This window comes from Clytia hemisphaerica, unplaced genomic scaffold, assembly GCF_902728285.1.
Source record: "Clytia hemisphaerica strain Z4C2 unplaced genomic scaffold, Clytia hemisphaerica genome assembly, whole genome shotgun sequence".
Taxonomy (NCBI): domain Eukaryota; kingdom Metazoa; phylum Cnidaria; class Hydrozoa; order Leptothecata; family Clytiidae; genus Clytia; species Clytia hemisphaerica.
This window is the reverse complement of record NW_027104389.1, coordinates 839981-858696: the sequence shown is the minus strand read 5'-3', so window position 1 is coordinate 858696 and position 18716 is coordinate 839981. Positions and strand designations below refer to the sequence as shown.

Here is an 18716-nt window from a genome sequence, read left to right as displayed (position 1 = left end):
CCTGCTCTCCTCCCCAATAGAGGCCGCCCAAGGAGATTATATAATGAGAAGAGAAAAAGAGGTCAAGGAAAGGCTCGTCATATTGGAAAAAGATTGAAACGCCACAAAACCAATGACGGGCACTTACCCTTGACCGAGGGTAGGATCAAAGAGATGAAAGTGCTGGAGTTAAGGGAGGAGCTTAGAAGAAGGAACCTTCCGATGAGTGGGTTGAAGGTGGCAATCATCGAAAGGTTGCTGGCGTACTGGATGGAGAACGAGATGGGGGAGGTGGAAGAACATGAGGACTGCAAAAGAAAAAAAGAAAATAATAATGATAAAGATGGTGGTGGCTACGGGCCTGGTATGTCCGTTTAATTTATTTTTTATTAATTTTTGTTTGATATTTTTTAGATTTAATTTATTAACTTTTAAGTGCTGGAGTTGCGGGAAGAGCTAAGAAGAAGGAACCTACCGATGACTGGGTTTAAATTGGTCATCATCGAAAGGCTGCTGACATACTGGAGGGAAAAGTTGACACCATGACCATATTACAAGAAAAGGTACTTTTTTGACCAAAATTTGCTTTCTGGCCTGTTGTATTCAATTGAATGTTGTTTCCAGGTATAGGTTCTCTCTCACAATGACAATATGAAGTTTATATGTAAGTTTTGATCGATCATTAAACATAAACATGTTCCTGGTCTAGTCGAACTGGTAGTAATATTTTAAGCTTTAATAAATGTTACAGGGAAGGGAACAACCTGATTTTAAGGATATTGTATTTTTCCAGGTACAGCCAGGTATAGGTTGTCTCTGACAAATTCAATCGCCTCTTGTCCATATTTCTTACCACTGCAGTCGCATTAAAAAAAGAGAAAAAGAGCCACTTACGCTTACTTATCATTTAGCCACGCTTTCCAGAAAGTGAAATAGTGTCAATACTTAGTCTACCATGCCATTAATTTAGTTTTGCATCTTTTTTTGGATCATTTTCATATGCAATGGTATTTTGAGTATCCTGAAAAATATCAAAACAATATTTTTCCCAAAATAATGCTTAAAAACCCTCATTTTAATGAGTTAACTTTGACAACAGTGTGAATTCTTCAAACTTATTTGCTCACTACATTTTTTTAATATTTCCTGGTATTCTTCTTCATCGCGATCAACTGTAAACAAAAACCACACCTTACGATTGGATATTAAAAAAAAAAATTATTATAATTTATTTCAAATGTAAAAATGTAAAAATTGTAAAAATAATTGAATGATTTTATTTTGATTTTAATTGAGGATAATTATTTCAATTATTTCGTTTAAGAAGGATGTATTTTAAATTTTAAGTAAATGTTCAGCGACGCAGGTCGTACCAAAAATTTGTAATATTGTTTATATATGAATAAATTATTTTAATTTTAAGTCTATTTATGTAATCGTACCCTTTAAATTGAAAGCTTAGGTACGAAGCATGTGCATGTCGTACGAGAACCCCTTAAGGGTGGAAAATAATTGAAAAATTTTCTTCCTTTAATGTATATCCTAAACGCGATTATCAAATATTAACAAAAAGCAAACGCTTATTCCCAACTTTTACAAGTTTTAGGTCCTCCTTTGTAGTTACAGCTTTTTCAAATATTTGTCAGCACAGCGTTTTATTTTTGTTTAGATTTTCTGAAAGGGATGATTCTCCATGGAGAAGATATGCGGGATGGACAAAGAAGAAAAATGTGGAAAAATGCAACAATTGTGGAAAGAGCTGGAAGAATTGATGACAAAAGAAGAAATGATGAACGAAGAAAAAGAAGGTATCATGCAAAATCATATTTCCTCTCTGAACAAAGCTGTTTTTGAACTGGAAAGTTGAAGATGGTAGCAACGACCTAATAAAATGGATAGACCAGTATCCTATTGAAATGATCCGCGTAAGAATGATAAAAAAATTAATGATTTTTTGCATCATTAAAATGTCATTCCGCGTGCATAAGCATTTTTTAAGATAAGCTATTGGTTGATATTGATCACATGACCTAAATTTTGTGAATATGTTCTTAATTTCAAGTCAAACTTTTAGGCTTAAGAATTAGTAAACATTGTTAAAATTATAACATTTGTATTTGGATGGTGTTTGTGTTTTCTATCTTAAGAACGCACCATGAACGCACGTTTATTTTCTTAGTTAGAGTCTTTCAAAAATGTTTATGTTCTTAAAGAAAATGCGCTGTAAAGCGCAACAGTGTTGTCGAAAAATATTGAAAAATATCTTGTGAGAAAGATGATTAAAAATGCGACCTGACGTAAGCAAAAAAATCGAAAATTATGTTTATGGTCAGTAGAAATTCGATATAATTGATTTTACACCATTTAGAGATGCTTGTAAAAAGTCTAATTTCTTTGTAATATGACTTACGCGGACGGTGGAAAGACGGCAAGTTGAAAGAATACAAAATGAATAGAAAACAAAAGATTTCTAAGAGCCATTGTATGAAGTTCTTGGTCTATCTATTTTATTAAGTCGTTGATGGTAGAAACCTTATTTTCAGTTTTTTTTATCAAGTCTTTGTCAGCACAGCGTTTTATCTTTGTTTAGATTTTTTTTAAAAGATGATAAAGAGCCTGCTGATGAAAAAGCAGGCACAAATCAAGAAGGTCGAAAATCTGGAGGAGGAACTGGAGGGAATCCTCCAGATATTGGGGCTTCCAGCTCGTCAAAATGTAAGTAAAAGTTTGAAATCTAGACGCCAATCAAAAATATGATTTTCTGCCTGAAAGGTGAAAAAGTTTGCTTGTCGTTTTGTTATATCAAACCCATCAATAAATGCAATACAATAAATTACCTACTCATTGGTAATTGCAAAGATTTCTCTTACTTTTAGACTGAAAATCAAAAATCAACGCTAGCGACGCTAGCGGAAAAAGAAAAAAAAATCCGGCAGGATATTGCAAGTTTAACCGAGGTACATATTTTGGTATATAAATTATTTAAGAGGAGTTGAGAGAAAAAATATTTTTATATGACTTTTACCAGAGGATAACCTTTTGTCAAACATCAGTCAACCTCCTGACACCCTAAATTACCCAAATGCAAAGATGTTGTAGATACGCCCTCCAACCTCAAGGGGGATTTTGAATATTTTCACTACCCTCCCACATGGTGTATTCTCGGAAGTGTTTAACTTCACAAAGTTCACAAAGTTGGAAGATATGATGACGGATGATGGGATGACGAAAGAAGAGAAAGAAGGTATCATGCAAAATCATATTTCCTCTCTGAACAAAGCTGTTTTTGAACTGGAAAGTTGAAGATGGTAGAAACCTTATTTTCAGTTTTTTTTATCAAGTCTTTGTCAGCACAGCGTTTTATCTTTGTTTAGGTTTTTTTTAAAACATGATAAAGAGCCTGCTGATGAAAAAGCAGGCACAAATCAAGAAGGTCGAAAATCTGGAGGAGGAACTGCAGGGAATCCTCCAGATATTGGGGCTTCCAGCTCGTCAAAATGTAAGTAAAAGTTTGAAATCTAGACGCCAATCAAAAATATGATTTTCTGCCTGAAAGGTGAAAAAGTTTGCTTGTCGTTTTTGTTATATCAAACCCATCAATAAATGCAATACAATAAATTACCTACTCATTGGTAATTGCAAAGATTTCTCTTACTTTTAGACTGAAAATCAAAAATCAACGCTAGCGACGCTAGCGGAAAAAGAAAAAAAAATCCGGCAGGATATTGCAAGTTTAACCGAGGTACATATTTTGGTATATAAATTATTTAAGAGGAGTTGAGAGAAAAAATATTTTTATATGACTTTTACCAGAGGATAACCTTTTGTCAAACATCAGTCAACCTCCTGACACCCTAAATTACCCAAATGCAAAGATGTTGTAGATACGCCCTCCAACCTCAAGGGGGATTTTGAATATTTTCACTACCCTCCCACATGGTGTATTCTCGGAAGTGTTTAACTTCACAAAGTTCACAAAGTTGGAAGATATGATGACGGATGATGGGATGACGAAAGAAGAGAAAGAAGGTATCATGCAAAATCATATTTCCTCTCTGAACAAAGCTGTTTTTGAACTGGAAAGTTGAAGATGGTAGAAACCTTATTTTCAGTTTTTTTTATCAAGTCTTTGTCAGCACAGCGTTTTATCTTTGTTTAGGTTTTTTTTAAAGATGATAAAGAGCCTGCTGATGAAAAAGCAGGCACAAATCAAGAAGGTCGAAAATCTGGAGGAGGAACTGCAGGGAATCCTCCAGATATTGGGGCTTCCAGCTCGTCAAAATGTAAGTAAAAGTTTGAAATCTAGACGCCAATCAAAAATATGATTTTCTGCCTGAAAGGTGAAAAAGTTTGCTTGTCGTTTTTGTTATATCAAACCCATCAATAAATGCAATACAATAAATTACCTACTCATTGGTAATTGCAAAGATTTCTCTTACTTTTAGACTGAAAATCAAAAATCAACGCTAGCGACGCTAGCGGAAAAAGAAAAAAAAATCCGGCAGGATATTGCAAGTTTAACCGAGGTACATATTTTGGTATATAAATTATTTAAGAGGAGTTAAGGGAAAAAATATTTTTATATGACTTTTACCAAAGGATAGCCTTTTGTCAAACATCAGTCAACCTCCTGACACCCTAAATTACCCAAATGCAAAGATGTTGTAGATACGCCCTCCAACCTCAAGGGGGATTTTGAATATTTTCACTACCCTCCCACATGGTGTATTCTCTCATTAGACATTATCGGCATACTCGCGTTCGAGTCAAAGTTATGATTTTAAATATGGTAATCCTTATCAATAAATGTCAAACGTCTGATTGTTTCCAGGAAAAACAAGATCGATTGAAATCATTGAAGCCTTATTTTCAGTTTTTTTGATCAAGTATTTGTCAGCACAGCGTTTTATCTTTGTTTAGATTTCATAAACGATATGAAAAAATATCTAAAAGAGAAAAGATCCCAAAAACAAATGACCGTCAAAAAGCTGGAGGAGAAACAGGGATCTCTATCAGAAGGCATTTTCATACTATTTTCCCTAATATAAAGTCAATTTATGTCAAGTTCTGATGATATAAAGTAAAAAAAGCTTATATACACACACCTACTATAGACGTTTGTTTCTATATCTCATAATACCTACTTCTTTCAGTTCCAGAAACAGAACGGAAGTGTTTAACTTCAAAAAGTTCACAAAGTTGGAAGCTTATGATGACGGATGATGGGATGACGAAAGAGAGAGAAAGAAGGTATCATGCAAAATCATATTTCCTCTCTGAACAAAGCTGTTTTTGAACTGGAAAGTTGAAGGTGGTAAACCTTATTTCAATTTTTTTGATCAAGTATTTGTCAGCACAGCGTTTTATCTTTGTTTAGATTTTATAAACGATATGAAAAAATATCTAAAAGCTGGAGGTGGAACAGAGATCTCTATCACAAGGCATTTTCATACTATTTTCCCTAATATAAAGTCAATTTATGTCAAGTTCTGATGATATAAAGTAAAAAAAGCTTATATACACACACCTACTATATACGTTTGTTTCTATATCTCATAATACCTACTTCTTTTCAGTTCCAGAAACAGAAAGGAAGTGTTTAACTTCACAAAGTTGGAAGATATGATCGTTCACTATGGGATGACGAGCGAAGAGAAAAAAGGTATCATGCAAAATCATATTTCCTCTCTGAACAAAGCTGTTTTTGAACTGGAAAGTTGAAGATGGTAGAAACCTTATTTTCAGTTTTTTTCATCAAGTCTTTGTCAGCACAGCGTTTTATCTTTGTTTAGATTTTTTGAACACGATGATAAAGAGCCTGCTGATGAAAAAGCAGGCACAAATCAAGAAGGTCGAAAACCTGGAGGAGAAAACGAGGGAATCCTCCAGATATTGGAGCTTCCAGCTCGTCGGAATGTAAGTATAAAGTTTGAAGTCTAGACGCCAATCAAAAATATGATTTTCTGCCTGAAAGGTGAAAAAGTTTGCTTGTCGTTTTTGTTATGTCAAACCCATCAATAAATGCAATACAATAAATGACCTATTCATTGGTAATTGCAAAGATTTCTCTTACTTTTAGACTGAAAATCAAAAATCAAAATCAACACTAACGGAAAAAGAAAAACAAATCCGACACGATATTGCAATTTTGAACGGGGTACATATTTTGGAATATAAATTATTTAAGAGGAGTTAAGGGAAAAAATATTTTTATAGATTTTTACCAGAGGATAACCTTTGTTAAACATCAGTCAACCTCCTGACACCCTAAAGTACCCAATGCAAAGGTGTTGTAGATACGCCCTCCAACCTCAAGGGGGATTTTGAATATTGTTCACTACCCTCCCCATGTGTATTCTCGGAAGTGTTTAACTTCACAAAGTTCACACAAGTTGGAAGATATGATGACGGATGATGGGATGACGAAAGAAGAGAAAGAAGGTATCATGCAAAATCATATTTCCTCTGAAACAAAGCTGTTTTTGAACTGGAAAGTTGAAGATGGTAGAAACCTATTTTCAGTTTTTTTTATCAAGTCTTTTGTCAGCACAGCGTTTTATCTTTGTTTAGTAGGGGTTTTTTTAACATGATAAAGAGCCTGCCTGATGAAAAGCAGGCACAAAATCAAGAAGGTCGAAAATCTGGAGGAGGAACTGCAGGGAATCCTCCAGATATTGGGCTTCCAGCTCGTCAAAATGTAAGTAAAAGTTTGAAATCTAGACGCCAATCAAAAATATGATTTTCGGCCTGAAAGGTGAAAAAGTTTGCTTGTCGTTTTTGTTATATCAAACCCATCAATAAATGCAATCAATAAATTACCTACTCATTGTAATTGCAAAGATTTCTCTCTTACTTTTAGACTGAAAATCAAAAATCAACGCTAGCGACGCTAGCGGAAAAGAAGAAAAAAAATCCGGCAGGATATTGCAGTTAAAAAACCGAGGTACATATTTTGGTATATAAATTATTAAGAGGAGTTGAGAGAAAAATATTTTTATATGACTTTTCCAGAGGATAACCTTTTGTCAAACATCAGTCAACCTCCTGACACCCTAAATTACCCAAATGCAAAGATGTTGTAGATACGCCCTCCAACCTCAAGGGGGATTTTGAATATTTTCACTACCCTCCCAATGGTGTATTCTCGGAAGTGTTTAACTTCACAAAGTTCACAAAGTTGGAAGATATGATGACGGATGATGGGATGACGAAAGAAGAGAAAGAAGGTATCATGCAAAATCATATTTCCTCTCTGAACAAAGCTGTTTTTGAACTGGAAAGTTGAAGATGGTAGAAACCTTATTTTCAGTTTTTTTTATCAAGTCTTTGTCAGCAACAGCGTTTTATCTTTGTTTAGGTTTTTTTTAAAGATGATAAAGAGCCTGCCTCAAAAAAGCAGGCACAAATCAAGAAGGTCGAAAATCTGGAGGAGGAACTGCAGGGAATCCTCCAGATATTGGGGCTTCCAGCTCGTCAAAATGTAAGTAAAAGTTTGAAATCTAGACGCCAATCAAAAATATGATTTTTGCCTGAAAGGTGAAAAAGTTTGCTTGTCGTTTTTGTTATATCAAACCCATCAATAAATGCAATACAATAAATTACCTACTCATTGGTAATTGCAAAGATTTCTCTTACTTTTAGACTGAAAATCAAAAATCAACGCTAGCGACGCTAGCGGAAAAAGAAAAAAAAATCCGGCAGGATATTGCAAGTTTAACCGAGGTACATATTTTGGTATATAAATTATTTAAGAGGAGTTGAGAGAAAAAATATTTTTATATGACTTTTACCAAAGGATAGCCTTTTGTCAAACATCAGTCAACCTCCTGACACCCTAAATTACCCAAATGCAAAGATGTTGTAGATACGCCCTCCAACCTCAAGGGGGAATTTTGAATATTTTCACTACTCTCCCACATGGTGTATTCTCTCATTAGACATTATCGGCATACTCGCGTTCGAGTCAAAGTTATGATTTTAAATATGGTAATCCTTATCAATAAATGTCAAACGTCTGATTGTTTCCAGGAAAAACAAGTCGATTGAAATCATTGAAGCCTTATTTTCAGTTTTTTTGATCAAGTATTTGTCAGCACAGCGTTTTATCTTTGTTTAGATTTCATAAACGATATGAAAAAATATCTAAAAGAGAAAAGATCCCAAAAACAAATGACCGTCAAAAAGCTGGAAGAGAAACAGGGATCTCTATCAGAATGCATTTTCATACTATTTTCCCTAATATAAAGTCAATTTATGTCAAGTTCTGATGATATAAAGTAAAAAAAGCTTATATACACACACCTACTATAGACGTTTGTTTCTATATCTCATAATACCTACTTCTTTCAGTTCCAGAAACAGAACGGAAGTGTTTAACTTCAAAAAGTTCACAAAGTTGGAAGATATGATGACGGATGATGGGATGACGAAAGAAGAGAAAGAAGGTATCATGCAAAATCATATTTCCTCTCTGAACAAAGCTGTTTTTGAACTGGAAAGTTGAAGGTGGTAGAAACCTTATTTTCAATTTTTTTGATCAAGTATTTGTCAGCACAGCGTTTTATCTTTGTTTAGATTTTATAAACGATATGAAAAAATATCTAAAAGCTGGAGGTTGAACAGAGATCTCTATCACAAGGCATTTTCATATTATTTTCCCTAATATAAAGTCAATTTATGTCAAGTTCTGATGATATAAAGTAAAAAAAGCTTATATACACACACCTACTATATACGTTTGTTTCTATATCTCATAATACCTAGTTCTTTTCAGTTCCAGAAACAGAACGGAAGTGTTTAACTTCACAAAGTTGGAAGATATGATGACGGATGATGGGATGACGAGCGAAGAGAAAAAAGGTATCATGCAAAATCATATTTCCTCTCTGAACAAAGCTGTTTTTGAACTGGAAAGTTGAAGATGGTAGAAACCTTATTTTCAGTTTTTTTTATCAAGTCTTTGTCAGCACAGCGTTTTATCTTTGTTTAGATTTTTTGAACACGATGATAAAGAGCCTGCTGATGAAAAAGCAGGCACAAATCAAGAAGGTCGAAAACCTGGAGGAGGAACTGGAGGGAATCCTCCAGATATTGGAGCTTCCAGCTCGTCGGAATGTAAGTATAAAGTTTGAAGTCTAGACGCCAATCAAAAATATGATTTTCTGCCTGAAAGGTGAAAAAGTTTGCTTGTCGTTTTTGTTATATCAAACCCATCAATAAATGCAATACAATAAATGACCTACTCATTGGTAATTGCAAAGATTTCTCTTACTTTTAGACTGAAAATCAAAAATCAAAATCAACGCTAACGGAAAAAGAAAAACAAATCCGACACGATATTGCAATTTTGAACGGGGTACATATTTTGGTATATAAATTATTTAAGAGGAGTTAAGGGAAAAAATATTTTTATATGATTTTTACCAGAGGATAACCTTTTGTTAAACATCAGTCAACCTCCTGACACCCTAAAGTACCCAAATGCAAAGGTGTTGTAGATACGCCCTCCAACCTCAAGGGGGATTTTGAATATTTTCACTACCCTCCCACATGGTGTATTCTCGGAAGTGTTTAACTTCACAAAGTTCACAAAGTTGGAAGATATGATGACGGATGATGGGATGACGAAAGAAGAGAAAGAAGGTATCATGCAAAATCATATTTCCTCTCTGAACAAAGCTGTTTTTGAACTGGAAAGTTGAAGATGGTAGAAACCTTATTTTCAGTTTTTTTTATCAAGTCTTTGTCAGCACAGCGTTTTATCTTTGTTTAGATTTTTTTAAAAAGATGATAAAGAGCCTGCTGATGAAAAAGCAGGCACAAATCAAGAAGGTCGAAAATCTGGAGGAGGAACTGGAGGGAATCCTCCAGATATTGGGGCTTCCAGCTCGTCGGAATGTAAGTACAAAGTTTGAAATCTAGACGCCAATCAAAAATATGATTTTCTGCCTGAAAGGTGAAAAAGTTTGCTTGTCGTTTTTGTTATATCAAACCCATCAATAAATGCAATACAATAAATTACCTACTCATTGGTAATTGCAAAGATTTCTCTTACTTTTAGACTGAAAATCAAAAATCAACGCTAGCGACGCTAGCGGAAAAAGAAAAAAAAATCCGGCAGGATATTGCAAGTTTAACCGAGGTACATATTTTGGTATATAAATTATTTAAGAGGAGTTGAGAGAAAAAATATTTTTATATGACTTTTACCAGAGGATAACCTTTTGTCAAACATCAGTCAACCTCCTGACACCCTAAATTACCCAAATGCAAAGATGTTGTAGATACGCCCTCCAACCTCAAGGGGGATTTTGAATATTTTCACTACCCTCCCACATGGTGTATTCTCGGAAGTGTTTAACTTCACAAAGTTCACAAAGTTGGAAGATATGATGACGGATGATGGGATGACGAAAGAAGAGAAAGAAGGTATCATGCAAAATCATATTTCCTCTCTGAACAAAGCTGTTTTTGAACTGGAAAGTTGAAGATGGTAGAAACCTTATTTTCAGTTTTTTTTTATCAAGTCTTTGTCAGCACAGCGTTTTATCTTTGTTTAGGTTTTTTTTAAAAGATGATAAAGAGCCTGCTGATGAAAAAGCAGACACAAATCAAGAAGGTCGAAAATCTGGAGGAGGAACTGCAGGGAATCCTCCAGATATTGGGGCTTCCAGCTCGTCAAAATGTAAGTAAAAGTTTGAAATCTAGACGCCAATCAAAAATATGATTTTCTGCCTGAAAGGTGAAAAAGTTTGCTTGTCGTTTTTGTTATATCAAACCCATCAATAAATGCAATACAATAAATTACCTACTCATTGGTAATTGCAAAGATTTCTCTTACTTTTAGACTGAAAATCAAAAATCAACGCTAGCGACGCTAGCGGAAAAAGAAAAAAAAATCCGGCAGGATATTGCAAGTTTAACCGAGGTACATATTTTGGTATATAAATTATTTAAGAGGAGTTGAGAGAAAAAATATTTTTATATGACTTTTACCAGAGGATAACCTTTTGTCAAACATCAGTCAACCTCCTGACACCCTAAATTACCCAAATGCAAAGATGTTGTAGATACGCCCTCCAACCTCAAGGGGGATTTTGAATATTTTCACTACCCTCCCACATGGTGTATTCTCGGAAGTGTTTAACTTCACAAAGTTCACAAAGTTGGAAGATATGATGACGGATGATGGGATGACGAAAGAAGAGAAAGAAGGTATCATGCAAAATCATATTTCCTCTCTGAACAAAGCTGTTTTTGAACTGGAAAGTTGAAGATGGTAGAAACCTTATTTTCAGTTTTTTTTATCAAGTCTTTGTCAGCACAGCGTTTTATCTTTGTTTAGGTTTTTTTTAAAAGATGATAAAGAGCCTGCTCATGAAAAAGCAGGCACAAATCAAGAAGGTCGAAAATCTGGAGGAGGAACTGCAGGGAATCCTCCAGATATTGGGGCTTCCAGCTCGTCAAAATGTAAGTAAAAGTTTGAAATCTAGACGCCAATCAAAAATATGATTTTTTGCCTGAAAGGTGAAAAAGTTTGCTTGTCGTTTTTGTTATATCAAACCCATCAATAAATGCAATACAATAAATTACCTACTCATTGGTAATTGCAAAGATTTCTCTTACTTTTAGACTGAAAATCAAAAATCAACGCTAGCGACGCTAGCGGAAAAAGAAAAAAAAATCCGGCAGGATATTGCAAGTTTAACCGAGGTACATATTTTGGTATATAAATTATTTAAGAGGAGTTGAGAGAAAAAATATTTTTATATGACTTTTACCAAAGGATAGCCTTTTGTCAAACATCAGTCAACCTCCTGACACCCTAAATTACCCAAATGCAAAGATGTTGTAGATACGCCCTCCAACCTCAAGGGGGAATTTTGAATATTTTCACTACTCTCCCACATGGTGTATTCTCTCATTAGACATTATCGGCATACTCGCGTTCGAGTCAAAGTTATGATTTTAAATATGGTAATCCTTATCAATCTTCTTAAGTTGCTTATATCTTCTTCAGCAAGAGAGTGCTTGACCCGGAGGAAGCATTTTACACAATAAATTGAAGTTGAGATAAGAATTGTTTGATACTCAAAGTTTTACGCAACTTTTCGTCACGATCTTCAGTCAAAAATTCTATACAAAAACTTTTTTTTTTTTTTTTTTTCTTTTGTATAGAATTTTTGACTGAAGATCGTGACGAAAAGTTGCGTGAAACTTTGAGTATCAAACAATTCTTATCTCAACTTCAATTTATTGTGTAATCCTTATCAATAAATGTCAAACGTCTGATTGTTTCCAGGAAAAACAAGATCGATTGAAATCATTGAAGCCTTATTTTCAGTTTTTCTGATCAAGTATTTGTCAGCACAGCGTTTTATCTTTGTTTAGATTTCATAAACGATATGAAAAAATATCTAAAAGAGAAAAGGTTACAAAAAACTCAACTCGTCAAAAAGCTGGAGGAGGAACAGAGATCTCTATCAGAAGGCATTTTCATACTATTTTCCCTAATATAAAGTCAATTTATGTCAAGTTCTGATGATATAAAGTAAAAAAAGCTTATATACACACACCTACTATAGACGTTTGTTTCTATATCTCATAATACCTACTTCTTTCAGTTCCAAAAACAGAACGGAAGTTCTGAACGGAATGATGACACAGCTGGAAGATATGATCGATGGGATGACAAACGAAGAGAAAAAATGTATCATGCAAAATCATATTTCCCCTCTGAACAAAGCTGTTTTTGAACTGGAAAGTTGAAGATGGTAGAAACCTTATTTTCAAATTTTTTTTTATCAAGTATTTGTCAGCACAGCGTTTTATTTTTGTTTAGATTTCTGTCTCTAAAAGAGAAAAGAGCACAAAAAACCAAGACCGTCAAAAAGCTGGAGGAGGAATTGGAAGGAATCCTCCGGATATTGTGCCTTCCAGCTAGGACTGCAAGTATAAAGTTTGAAATCTAGAAGACAATCAAAAAGATGATTTTCTGCCTGAAAGGTAGAAAAGTTTGCTTGTTGTTATTGTTATATCAAACCCATCAATAAATGCAATACAATAAATGACCTGCTCATTGGTAATTGCAAAGATTTCTCTTACTTTTAGACTCCGAAATCACTAAAGCTCAAAGAAGCAGATTTGAAGCTTCAAAATGATGTGGACACCCCCCCCGGACCTTATAAGAACTTTATCATCTCGATGTACACTTTCTCTGCTTTGTGTGCGTATCGAAAGAACTTGTGAAGGCTGCAGCGTCAAAATCAAAAGGTCACGTTGTATCAAAAGACTATACAGCGGCAAGGGATTTTTCAATCGAAAATGGCTTTGCGCGAGCGGATTGTCTCAATGAATACGAGTGGCAAAAGGTTATTAAAAAAGTCTTGAAAAGATTAACGGAAAATGTACGAAAGACAAAGAAGGATGGACGTCTCTGGTGGAAGAGACGAGACGAATATACTTATACGACCAAGACCATTGACTTAATAAAAATTGAAGTTATAATTTATTGGTCTTTTGTGATTGTAAATTTAATTAAAAAAATCCAGTAGTAGGATTTTTTTTCTGCATGTTCGTCTGACCAAATAATCTAAATGCAAAACTTGCTAAATCATCTGTTGGTATAAGCAATCAGTGGCTTCTATCTAATTGAAATTCATTTAAAATCAGTCTTTACTTGACGTTCATAGTTGCCTTAACTTTCAGAAATTTGGATTTAAAAAAATCAGCATGTGTTTTACCGAAAAAGCGCAAAGATTACTTAATGAGAAGTTTTTTTAACAAATACAACAATGAAGGTTCTTCGCAGGTTTTACTGAAAATAATTCCCTTTGTCATTACAAAGACCCCTAAAGCTCTGTCTTTATTTTAACCACTGCCAATAAATCCCTCGTCATTGTAAGACCACTCACTAACTTTCTCAGACTAAAGATTGCCGAACTGCTCTTCAAGCCCTGACAAAATTTAGATGTTCAAATGAGAAATGTAAAGCGATCCTAATACGAGCGATGTATTTTCTCTTCCAGAGGAACATATTTATCTTATTCGAAATAAGAGCAAGAAATTGCCAAAAATAAGAAGTAAGTCCTTGGAATTCTCATTACCATGTGATTGTTGTTTCTTCTTGTCATTGTAGAACGACTAGCGAACAAGGTAGCAAAACAAAACGATGAAATTGCCAAAAATAACTTACTTCACCATCTGTATGACGACGAACAAGAGTACAAAGAAAAAATCAGGTTTGTTCTAAATAAAGTAATTTGTGCAAAGAAGTTACGGACAGTAACGATTCTATGGTTTCCTTTATTTTTAGTTTATTAGACGATATGTATAACGATGAACAAGCATATAAAGAAAAAATAAGAGCAACAAATTGCCAAAAATAAGAAGTAAGTCCTTGGAATTCTCATTACCATGTGATTGTTGTTTCTTCTTGTCATTATAGAACGACTAGCCAACAAGGTAGCAAAACAAACTGATGAATGATGGTTTCCTTTATTTTTAGTTTATTAGACGAAATGTACAAAGATGAAGACGAATATAAAGAAAAAATCAGGTTTGTTCTAAATAAAGTAATTTGTGCAAAGAAGTTACGGACAGTAACGATTCTATGGTTTCCTTTATTTTTAGTTTATTAGAAGAAATGTACAAAGATGAAGACGAATATAAAGAAAAAATCAGGTTTTTTCTGAATAAAGTAATTTGTGCAAAGAAGTTACGGACAGTAACGATTCTATGGTTTCCTTTATTTTTAGTTTAATAGACGAAATGTACAATGACGAAGAGGAATATAAAGAAAAAATCAGGTTTGTTCTGAATAAAGTAATTTGTGCAAAGAAGTTACGGACAGTAACGTTTCTATGGTTTCCTTTATTTTTAGTTTATTAGAAGAAATGTACAAAGATGAAGACGAATATAAAGAAAAAATCAGGTTTGTTCTGAATAAAGTAATTTGTGCAAAGAAGTTACGGACAGTAACGATTCTATGGTTTCCTTTATTTTTAGTTTAATAGACGAAATGTACAATGACGAAGAGGAATATAAAGAAAAAATCAGGTTTGTTCTGAATAAAGTAATTTGTGCAAAGAAGTTACGGACAGTAACGTTTCTATGGTTTCCTTTATTTTTAGTTTATTAGAAGAAATGTACAAAGATGAAGACGAATATAAAGAAAAAATCAGGTTTGTTCTGAATAAAGTAACTTGTGCAAAGAAGTTACGGACAGTAACGTTTCTATGGTTTCCTTTATTTTTAGTTTATTAGAAGAAATGTACAAAGATGAAGACGAATATAAAGAAAAAATCAGGTTTGTTCTGAATAAAGTAACTTGTGCAAAGAAGTTACGGACAGTAACGTTTCTATGGTTTCCTTTATTTTTAGTTTATTAGAAGAAATGTACAAAGATGAAGACGAATATAAAGAAAAAATCAGGTTTGTTCTGAATAAAGTAATTTGTGCAAAGAAGTTACGGACAGTAACGATTCTATGGTTTCCTTTATTTTTAGTTTAATAGACGAAATGTACAATGACGAAGAGGAATATAAAGAAAAAATCAGGTTTGTTCTGAATAAAGTAATTTGTGCAAAGAAGTTACGGACAATAACGTTTCTATGGTTTCCTTTATTTTTAGTATATTAGACGATATGTATGGTAATGATGAACAAGAGTATAAAGAAAAAATCAGGTTTGTTCTGAATAAAGTAATTTGGCTTTTAAAAGGGGGGATTTGATAAGAAGTTGTACTTAATGCAAAGAAGTTACTTCAATCGATCATGATACATGCTTCAAACACTTTCTAAAACAATTTCATAAACTAATCTGCAGTGAAGGCAAGGTGGTCGGTGACTTTTGATATTGGTTGAATTTGGGGTGCAGTTTTGTGCTCGTTGGAATAATGTGTGTGACTGTGAGGTCTATTCACGATTAGTGTGCACTCTTTTTTCTTTTACCTATAACTTTCGAGGGAATTCTACAATCTTTATAAATGTGGTATCGTTGGAAAGATATTAGTGAGTGGAATAATTTGAAATAAAAAAATATTTTAAAAAAATCTAAAAATGAAGATGAAAATGAAGAAGAAAAAGATGAAGATCTTGTAGAGAATGCTATGACTATCATTTTCACTGAAGTGAATCCTTGATCATCGAAAATGATCAGTGTGTTGTGGAGAATATAACGGTTCTGGTGAATCTGCGATATTCAACGATATTGTCAGACTTACCAAAGTTATAAAGATCTACTAGCATAATGCTGAGCTGATAAAGCACAAAGATGAGTAGGACTTAATGAAAAGATTTTTAACAAATACAACGATGACCAGTTTTTCTCAAGTTTTACTAAAAATATTTCCTTTTATCATCGCAAAGACCTTTAAAGCTCTGTCTTTACTTTAACCACTGCCAACATTTCCCAATAAATCCCTCGTCATTGTAAGACCACACACTAACTTTCTCAGACTAAAGATTCCCGAACTGCTCTTTAAGGTCTGAAGAAATTGAGATGTTCAAATGAGAAATGTAAAGCGATCCTAATTCGGGGCCGATGTATTTTCTCTTCCAGAGATCAACAACAGAGACAAGAAGAGGAACTGAAAGAAGAGAGAAAAAACAATGATCAGCTAAGGCGACAGATAGCTGAAATGGTGAGTGAACTTTATTGAGATAACTTTTTTTTTTGATTCTGATTCATCGTGTGAACCGTTATGAACTTGATTCTTAATGTAAATGCTAGTATTTCGTTATTTATATATTCTAAGCAACGACAAAGATTCCCGAACTGCTCTTTAAGGCCTGACAAAATTGAGATGTTCAAATGAGAAATGTAAAGCGATCCTAATACGAGCCGATGTATTTTCTCTTCCAGAGATCATTTTGAACTTGAGGCTTCCTTGTTTTTATCTTGTTTTAGTTGTTGTGATGAAAAAGTGGATCTTAAGTTCTTTGTTTGTATTCAACAGATGCAGCAACAACAGCAATTGCAGCAATTGATGTTGCAACAACAACAACAAGTTCAACGGACATCATCTGCTGTAAGCTGAAATTTCGTTTTTCGTTTTTTTTTCCATAAATGATTTTGTCCTAAAATTTTACTTTCTTGTCTATGGTGGTCGAGGCGAGCCAATTTAACAATACACATGTGTGTTTTTATTGCATAGTTGCCAACTTCTGAGAATGAGAATGCGGGACAACAAGCGAGCGGAGCGATAATACCAAAAGGATGTCTGAACTTACCTTACCAAATGTTTTTAAATATTGATAATTTTGAAGTTACTGAAGAAATTAAGTCAGTTCAAAGTGTTATCTTAAAAATTAAAATGGCAACTAACTATGGCACCGGTGACTATGGAGAAGAAATTGAAATAATCAACCAATTGAGAGTAAGTAACTTCTTTCATTAAATTGAGTAAGCAGATGGCACTGTAAAATCACAGAAATGATTGGTTGTTATTATAACGAGGAAGTAACATCTTTTTTCCCCTTCAAAGTGTTATCTTAAAAATTAAAATGGCAACTAACTATGGCAACGGTGACTATGGAGAAAACTGAAATCATCAACCAACTAAGAGGTAAGTAAACTTCTTTCATTAAATTGAGTAAGTAGGTGACACTGTAAAGTCACAGAAAAGATTGGTTGTTATTATAACGAGGAACAAGAAGTAACATCTTTTTTTCAGTTCAAAGTGTTATCTTAAAAATTAAAATGGCAACTAACTATGGCACCGGTGACTATGGAGAAGAAATTGAAATCATCAACCAATTAAGAGGTAAGTAACTTCTTTCATCAAATTGACCAAGTAGGTGACAATGTAAAGTCACAGAAAAGATTGGTTGTTATTATAACGAGGAACAAGAAGTAACATCTTTTTTAAAGTTCAAAGTGTTATCTTAAAAATTAAAATGGCAACTAACTATGGCACCGCGGTGACTATGGAGAAAACTGAAATCATCAACCAATTAAGAGTAAGTAAACTTCTTTTATTAAATTGAGTTTCATTGACATGTAAAGTCACAGAAAAGATTGGTTGTTATTATAACGAGGAACAAGAAGTAACATCCTTTTCTTCTCTTCAAAGTGTTATCTGATATAAATTTATTTGTTTAAAATGGCTTCAAATATGGAACAAAATGAACATGAAACTATCAATCAATTAAGAGTAAGTAACTTCTTTCATCAAATTAAGCAAGTAGATGACGCTGTAAAGTCGCAAAAAAGATTGGTTGTTACTATAACGAGGAACAAGAAGTAACGAGAAGAAACCCATGTCTCACCCAACCCCCGTGTCTATGGATTGCTTCAATCTCAGAGAATTGGAAAAATAATGAGTGGAATATTTTGTGATAAAGGTTTTCGTGCTCGATAAGTATGCTGTCTTTTTTTCTTTTGCCTAGCACTTTTTAACGAATTACCTTAAGTGGATAAATTTTGGCGGGGATTAAATTTGGCGAATTTTGCCAAAATTCGCCAAATTAAATCCTCGCCAAAATTTCCAAATTCGGCAATTCGCCAAATTAAATCCCCACCAAATTTAACAAAAAGATAATCATGTGAAAAATCACAGCTTTTTTTTATATTTTTGAGTAATTTTCACCCATTTCAGTGTGAAAAAAATTCCAATTCGCCAAATTAAATCTCCGCCAAAAATCGTATTTTGGCCAATCGCCAAATTAAATCCACGCCAAAATTTATCCACTTAAGGTATTCAATCATAATAAATTTAATATTCTATTGGAAAGACA

The 18716-nt window shown here is 33.7% G+C and overlaps 1 protein-coding gene across 1 annotated transcript; it reads left to right on the top strand.

Annotated features, from left to right (window-relative positions):
- Positions 1–1672: 1672 nt before the first annotated feature.
- On the top strand, positions 1673–17377 carry LOC136819551 (uncharacterized). Its single transcript, XM_067075786.1, has 21 exons — positions 1673–1787; positions 2584–2694; positions 4152–4262; positions 5133–5229; positions 5556–5641; positions 5772–5895; positions 8969–9093; positions 9766–9876; positions 10553–10663; positions 11119–11193; positions 12157–12238; positions 12603–12742; positions 14117–14219; positions 14486–14536; positions 14861–14911; positions 15111–15161; positions 15361–15411; positions 15611–15664; positions 16540–16621; positions 16937–17008; positions 17135–17377. Exons 1-21 carry the CDS (start codon positions 1673–1675, stop codon positions 17375–17377), a joined length of 2046 nt encoding a protein of 681 aa, XP_066931887.1.
- Positions 17378–18716: the final 1339 nt, after the last annotated feature.